Source organism: Coregonus clupeaformis, chromosome 31 (genome assembly GCF_020615455.1).
Source record: "Coregonus clupeaformis isolate EN_2021a chromosome 31, ASM2061545v1, whole genome shotgun sequence".
Classification (NCBI taxonomy): domain Eukaryota; kingdom Metazoa; phylum Chordata; class Actinopteri; order Salmoniformes; family Salmonidae; genus Coregonus; species Coregonus clupeaformis.
In genome coordinates this window covers 11,437,993-11,446,518 of record NC_059222.1, presented here as the reverse complement: position 1 = coordinate 11,446,518, position 8,526 = coordinate 11,437,993, and the positions used below count along the sequence as shown (strand labels likewise).

The following is an 8,526-nucleotide window of genomic DNA, read 5'->3' as shown; positions in this document are numbered from 1 at the left end:
GGAAGGAGGGATGGGGGGATAAGAGAGGGGTATGAGGAAGCACCTGCTCCCCAGATGGAACTGAAGGAAGAAGGGATCCTCTTCTCTCTTCTCTTCTCCTCTCTACTCACCTCCCCTCTCATCTGCTCTCCTCCTTTCCCCTCTCCTCTCCCCTCCTCTAATCTCCTCTCACATTCTCATGACTATATCTCTCCTCCTTTTTACATCTCCTCTAGCTCTTATCTACACACATTCATAATTCACACATTGAAATGATGTGCCATTTATGCAGAATACTTTACTTTCCTCCTTCTCTGACTGTGTCATCCAAGCTTCATTCAATCTTTATCTGGATCCTCAAAGGATCAGAGAGTGATGGATGTCAGTGCTGATGCTGTGTGTTTGATGTACCTATGCAAAGAGATTCAATCTAAAATAGCTGTAGCAAATGAGTTGCCATGCAGAGTGAGTCCCGAGGTTAAGGATACCTTTTGTTTTTGACATTGCAACTGATATCCAGTTATTTAACACTCTCTCCCTCCTCTCTCCCCTCTGTTTCTCACTCTCTCCTATCTCTCTCTCTCTCTCTCTCTCTCTCTCTCTCTCTCTCTCTCTCTCTCTCTCTCTCTCTCTCTCTCTCTATATATATATATATATATATATATATATATATATATATATATATATATATACTGTATCTCTTCCTCTATCTCACTCTCCTCTATCCCCCATCTGTCTCTCTCGCTCTCTCCATCTCTTTCTTGCTTTTTCTTTCTTTATCTCTCTCGTGCTCTGTCCATCTCTTTCTCTTTCTCTCTCTTTCACTTTATCTTAATCTCTCTCTCTCTCTCTCTCTCTCTCTCTCTCTCTCTCTCTCTCTCTCTCTCTCTCTCTCTCTCTCTCTCTCTCTCTTCATCTCTCCCTGCAGTCGTTAATCTTCCTGGGCTGTGTGGCGGCTACGGGGCTGGGCCTGAACCTGCTCTGTCTGGCCATCTACCTGAGCTGTCTGTGCTGCTGTCGGAAAGATGAGGAGGAAGAGAGCAAGAGGCCCAACTCATGCTGTGTCACTTGGTCCGCCGTCGCCGCTGGACTCATCAGCTGGTGAGAAAGACACTATTACAATTACTAAATGATCTACTGTCTGTGCACAGTCACCTATGTCATGGTAGTCTGTTATGGGACTAGGGTGCGGGCTCATAGTCCTGAGAAAATAGTCCTCATGTCCACAGACAAAAGGATAGATAGGCGGCCGCAGCACTCCAAATGTTTAATAAAAGTCATCAACGTAAGGGAATTTCTTATTTTTTTCACCTAACTTTCAACCAAATGTAAATCAAAACTAGACATTGAACTGACATCTGTGCCCAGTGGGTTGTTTCCCCTCATCATTAATTTATGTTTTTATATCAAAGAAAGTACTTAGAATGACATTCGCTGAGTGAATTCCCTTTGATCTAAGACAAGGAGTCAAACAAAAATCTACTTCAAAGAAAACTGTACTTTTCACTACCTCACTCTCTTTGTGGTAAAACTTGACAAAGACTTGAATTATCTAATAGAATCTGTCAGCCAATAGGGCCTGCGGGGAACCCCTTGGCATGTGGGTTACATAATCTGATCTGTACTGATAAGGTGTCCCAAATGGCACCCTATTCCCTATTTAGTGCACTACCTTTGACAGGGGTTTATAGGGCTCTGGTCAAAAGTAGTGCATTATGTAGGGAATAGGGTGTCATTTGGGATTCAGCCGAGATGGTCGTCCACACAAAGTGCCCTAATTGAATCTGTTTGTATGAGTGGGCACCTGTGTCCTCCATCTCGTGACAGTCATCATCTCAGCCCAATGCTCTGCTCTTATTGAGTTATCGCGACTAGCTCTTAGGAAACTTTGCGGTATTTTGTTTTTTTATGTATTATTTTTTACATTATTAGCTCAGAAAATGTTTTGTATCATTACATACATCCGGGAAAAACTATTCGATATCAGAGTGGCGGTAACTCACCAGAACCACCAGCATTACGACCAGGAATACGACTTTCCCGAAGCAGATCCTTTGTTCGCTCTCCCCAGGGCAATTGAACTGATTCCACAGACCGACCCAAAACATCACCGGCGGAGGAGAGGCACTAGGAGCGGCCTGCTGGTTCAACTTAGGAGGCACGCACACCACCCACCGCTTCCGAGTATATTACTTGCAAATGTTCAGTCTTTGGATAACAAAGTTGATGAGCTCAGGGCAAGGGTTTCTTTCCAGAGAGACATCAGGGCCTGTAACATATTTTTGTTTCACGGAAACATGGCTCTCTCGGGATATTCTGTTGAAATCGGTCCAGCCAGATGTCAAGGCGTCAATGTAATGCGGTAGGCGAAGTCAGGCGCAGGACACAGAGCTAATCAAAAAGCGTACTTTACTCGTAGGTAAAATGCAAGAACAAAGCCTCCACGCAGGGAGGAAACAAACCCGCACACTAAAGACAACCAAAACATGAACAAACACGCACAACACACAGTGTGAGACAGAGGGTTAAATAGGGAAGACATAACTACATGATGGGAAACAGGTGTGACCAATAAAGACAAAACAAGTCGAACATAGACACATGGATCGGTAGTAGCTAGTACTCCGGTGACGACGAACGCCGAAGCCTGCCCGAGCAAGGAGGAGGGGCAGCCTCGGCTGAATTCGTGACAGTACCCCCTGACGCGCGGCTCCAGCCGCAGCGCCGACCCCGCCCGGGGACGGCCAGGAGGACGCGGAGCAGGGCGAGTCGGATGACTACGGTGGAAATCCCTCAACATGGAGGGATCGAGGATGTCCCTCCTAGGGACCCAGCACCGTTCCTCCGGACCGTACCCCTCCCACTCCACGAGATACTGCAGGGCCCCCACCCGACACCTCGAATACAAGATGGATCGGACCAAGTACGCCGGTGCCCCCTCGATGTCCAGTGAGGGCGGAGGAACCTCCCGTGACAGTAGATGGGTTCTCAGTTCATCGTGCAGACAGAAATAAATATCTCTCCGGGAAGCAGAAGGGCTGAGGTGTGTGTTTCATGATTAACGTCTCATGGTGTAATTGTAGTAACATACAGGAACTCAAGTCCTTTTGTTCACCCGACCTAGAATACTTCACAATCAAATGCCGACCGCATTATCTCCCAAGAGAATTTTCCTCGGTTATAGCCACGGCCGTTTATATCCCCCCTCAAGCCGATACCATGACGGCCCTCAAAGAACTTCACTGGACTTTATGCAAACTGGAAACCACATATCCTGAGGCTGCATTTATTATAGCTGGGGATTGTAACAAAGCAAATTTGAGGACTAGGCTGCCGAAATTCTATCAACATATTGACTGTTGTACTCACGCAGCTAAAACCCTCGACCATTGCTATTCGAACTTTCGGGATGCTTACAAGTCCCTCCCCCGCCCTCCTTTCGGCAAATCTGACCACGACTCCATTTTGCTCCTCCCTTCTTATAGGCAGAAACTCAAACAGGAAGTACCCGTGCTAAGGACTATTCAACACTGGTCTGACCAATCAGAATCCATGCTCCAAGATTGTTTTGATCGCGCGGACTGGGATATGTTCCGGATAGCTTGCGAAAATAATTTTGACGAATAAACAGAAACGGTGACTGAGTTTATCTAGAAGTGTATAGGAGATGTTGTGCCAACTGTGACTATTAAAACCTACCCTAACCAGAAACTGTGGATAGATGGCAGCATTCGCGCAAAACTGAAAGTGCGAACCACCGCATTTAACCATGGCAAGGTGACTGGGAATATGGCAGAATACAAACAATGTAGCTCTTCACTCCGCAAGGCAATCAAACCGGAAAAACGTCAGTATAGAGACAAAGTGGAGTCGCAATTCAAAGGCTCAGACACGAAACGTATGTGGCAGGGTCTACAGATAATCACTGACTACAAAAGGAAAACCAACCACATCGTCGACACCAACGTCTTGCTTCCGGACAAGCTAAACACCTTCTTCCCCCGCTTTTAGGGTAACACAGTGCCACCGACGCAGCCGCCTACCAAGGACTGTGGTCTCTCCTTCTCCATGGCCGACGTGAGTAAGACATTTAAGCATGTTAACCCTCGCAAGGCTGCCAGCCCAGATGGCATCCCTAGCCGCGTCCTCAGAGCATGCGCAGACCAGCTGGCTGGTGTGTTTACGGACATATTCAAACTCTCCCTATCCCAGTCTGCTGTCCCCACATGCTTCAAGATGGCCACCATTGTTCCTGTACCCAAGAAAGCAAAGGTAACTGAACTAAACGACTATCGCCCCGTAGCACTCACCTCTGTCATAATGAAGTGCTTTCAGAGACTAGTCAAGGATCATATCACCTCCACCTTACCTGTCACCCTAGATTCACTTCAATTTGCTTACCGCCCCAATAGATCCACAGACGACGCAATCGCCATCACACTGCACACTGCCCTATCCCATCTGGACAAGAGGAATACCAATGGAAGAATGCTGTTCATTAACTATAGCTCAGCATTCAACACCATAGTACCCTCCAAGCTCATCATTAAGCTTGAGGCCCTGGGTCTGAACCCCGCCCTGTGCAACTGGGTGCTGGACTTGGTGACAGGTGGTGAAGGTAGGAAACAACACCTCCACTTCGCTGATGAGGGTGGGGCTCCACCTATGACTGCGTGGCCAAGCACGTCTCCAACTCAATCATCAAGTTTGCAGACGACACAACAGTAGTAGACTTGATTACCAACAATGACGAGACAGCCTACAGGGAGGAAGTGAGGGCTCTGGGAGTGTGGTGCCAGGAAAATAACCTCTCAATCAACGTCAACAAAACAAAGGAGATGATTGTGGACTTCAGGAAACAGCAGAGGTTGCACCCCCCTATCCACATCGACGGGACCGCAGTGGAGAAGGTAGAAAGCTTCAAGTTCATTGGCGTACACATCACTGACAAACTGAAATGGTTGACCCACACAGACAGTGTGGTGAAGAAGGCGCAAGAGAGCCTCTTCAACCTCAGGAGGCTGAAGAAATTTGGTTTGGCACCTAAAACTCTCACAAACTTTTACAGATGCACAATTGAGAGCATCCTGTCGGGCTGTATCACCGCCTGGTATGGCAACTGCATCGCCCGCAACCACAGGGCTCTCCAGAGGGTGGTGCAGTCTGCGCAACGCATTACCAGGGGCAAACTACCCGCCCTCCAGGACGCCTACAGCACCCAATGTCACAGGAAGGCCAAAAAGATCATCAAGGACATCAACCTCCCGAGACACTGCCTGTTCACCCCGCTATCATCCAGAAGGCAAGGCCAGTACAGGTGCATCAAAGCTGGGACCGAGAGACTGAAAAACAGCGTCTATCTCAAAGCCATTGGACTGTTAAATAGCCATCACTAGCACATTAGAGGCTGCTGCCTATAGACATAGACTAGAAATCACTGGCCACTTTAAGAAATGGAACACTAGTCACTTTAATAATGTTTACATATCTTGCACTACTCATCTTATATGTATATACTGTATTCTATAATATTCTACTGTATCTTAGTCCATGCCGCTCTGTCATTGCTTGTCCATATATGTATATATTCTTAAATTCCATTCCTTACTAGATTTGTGTGTATTGGGTATATGTTGTGAAATTGTTAGATATTACTTGTTAGATATTACTGCATTGTCGGAGCTAGAAGCACAAGCATTTCGCTACACCCGCAATAACATCTGCTAAACACGTGTATGTGACAAATAAAAATTGAAATACAAACCACTCCTCTGTGTTGGCCAAGAGTGTGAGAAAGGTTTGTGTTTACACCCTATGAATTTACACCCATAGTCCCCGTGCCCAAGAACTCTAAGATAACCTGCCTAAATGACTACCGACCCGTAGCACTGACGTCTGTAGCCATGAAGTGCTTTGAAAGACTGGTCATGGCTCACATCAACAGCATAATCCCAGAAACCCTAGACCCACTCCAATTTGCATACCGCCCCAACAGATCCACAGATGATGCAATCTCTATCGCACTCCACACTGCCCTTTCCCACCTGGACAAGAGGAACACCTACGTGAGAATGCTATTCATTGACTACAGCTCAGCATTCAACACCATAGTGCCCTCTAAGCTCATCACTAAGCTAAGGATCCTGGGACTAAACACCTCCCTCTGCAACTGGATCCTGGACTTCCTGACGGGCCGCCCCAGGTGGTAAGGGTAGGTAACAACACATCTGCCACACTGATCCTCAACACGGGGGCCCCTCAGGGTGCGTGCTCAGTCCCCTCCTGTACTCTCTGTTCACCCATGACTGCATGGCCAGGCACGACTCCAACACCATCATTAAGTTTGCCGACGACACAACAGTGGTAGGCCTGATCACCGACAACGATGAGACAGCCTATGGGAGGAGGTCAGAGATCTGGCCGTGTGGTGCCAGGACAACAACCTCTCCTCAACGTGACCAAGACAAAGGAGATGATTGTGGACTACAGGAAAAAAAAGAGGACTGAGCACGCCCCCATTCTCATCGACGGGGCTGTAGTGGAACAGGTTGAGAGCTTCAAGTTCCTTGGTGTCCACATCACCAACGAACTATCATGGTCCAAACACACCAAGACAGTCGTGAAGAGGGCACGACAAAGCCTATTCCCCCTCAGGAGACTAAAAAGATTGGCATGGGTCCTCAGATCCTCAAAAAATTCTACAGCTGCACCATCGAGAGCATCCTGACTGGTTGCATCACCGCCTGGTATGGCAACTGCTTGGCCTCTGACCGCAAGGCACTACAGAGGGTAGTGCGTACGGCCCAGTACATCACTGGGGCAAAGCTCCCTGCCATCCAGGACCTCTATACCAGGCGGTGTCAGAGGAAGGCCCTCAAAATTGTCAAAGACTCCAGCCACCCTAGTCATAGACTGTTCTCTCTGCTACACGCACGGCAAGCGGTACCGGAGTGCCAAGTCTAGGTCCAAAAGACTTCTCAACAGCTTCTACCCCCAAGCCATAAGACTCCTGAACAGCTAATCATGGCTACCCGGACTATTTGCACTGCCCCCCACCCCATCCTTTTACGCTGCTGCTACTCTGTTAAGTATTTATGCATAGTCACTTTAACTCTACCCACATGTACATATTACCTCAACTACCTCAACTAGCCGGTGCCCCCGCACATTGACTCTGCAACGGTACCCCCCTGTATATATAGCCTCCCTACTGTCACTTTATTTTACTGTATATATAGCCTCCTTACTGTCACTTTATTTTACTTCTGCTCTTTTTTTCTCAACACTTTTTTGTTGTTGTTGTTTTATTCTTACTTTTTTTGTTTAAAATAAATGCACTGTTGGTTAAGGGCTGTAAGTAAGCATTTCACTGCAATGTCTGCACCTGTTGTATTCGGCGCATGTGACCAATAAAATTTGATTTGATTTGATTTGATTTGACCCATAGATGGGGATATTGGACAGCCTTGAACGCTCTCCTGAGGGAGAGACTACAAACCAAGATCAATGAGTTAGCCAGTTAACTTTGATAAACAACCAGAAATAACAGTTGATTTTCTGCTTCATTAAGAAAGCTAAACATAAATGTGTTTGGTTGTTGAGTCAATTAGACCATGCCCATTTCAAGCTTATCTTTCTAAAAATGCAAAATGTATTTCCGAATATTCAGGCAAGTTAGCTGGCTACCACCTTGATCCTGTTTTGTAGTACACCCCTCAGGTGCTTTACTTTTTTTTTTTTGTCATTTAGCAGACGCTCTTATCTAGAGCGATTTACAGTTAGTGAGTGCATACATTTTTCATACTGGCCCCCCATGGGAAACGAACCCACAACCCTGGCGTTGCAAGCGCCATGCTCTACAACTGAGCTACAGGGACTACCTCAGCAAAAAAGATGATTCAGCTGACTGAACTACACAACCTAGTCTGTTTATAATGGTTCTCAATTCCATCTGAAATGATTAAAGGGACATTGTTGTTTATTTGGCACAGTGCTACCACCAATAGACTACCCCCAGCTAGGGTACTATACAACACAAATCCTGCCTAAGAGGATTGGAGAGTAGGCCTAACTAATAAACAGTACCAGTCAAAAGTTTGGACACACCTACTCATTCAAGGGTTTTTCTTTATTTGTTACTATTTTCTACATTGTAGAATAATAGTGAAGACATCAAAACTATAAAATAACACATATGGAATCACGTAGTAACCAAAAAATCTCAAATTTGGACTCATCAGACCAAAGGACAGATTTCCACCGGTCTAATGTCCATTGCTCGTGTTTCTTGGCCCAAGCAAGTCTCTTCTTATTATTGGTGTCCTTTAGTAGTGATTTCTTTGCAGCAATTCGACCATGAAGGCCTGATTCACACAGTCTCCTCTGTGTCTGTTACTTGAACTCTGTGAAGAATTTATTTGGGCTGCAATTTCTGAGGTGCAATTAACTCTAATGAACTTATCCTCTGCAGCAGAGGTAACTCTGGGTCTTCCTTTCCTGTGGCGGTCCTCATGAACACTTTTTTGGTTACTACATGATTCCATGTGT

The 8,526-nt window shown here is 46.4% G+C and overlaps 1 protein-coding gene across 3 annotated transcripts in view; it reads left to right on the top strand.

Moving 5' to 3' along the window:
- LOC121547568 (protein tweety homolog 2-like) overlaps nucleotides 1-8,526 on the top strand; it is a 128,023-nt gene that overhangs the window by 49,745 nt on the left and 69,752 nt on the right. For all 3 annotated transcript variants that reach the window (XM_041858907.1, XM_041858906.1, XM_041858908.1), the window contains exon 2: nucleotides 908-1,080. In XM_041858907.1, the coding sequence (XP_041714841.1) occupies nucleotides 908-1,080 (173 nt within the window). The remainder of the gene's footprint in view (nucleotides 1-907; nucleotides 1,081-8,526) is intronic.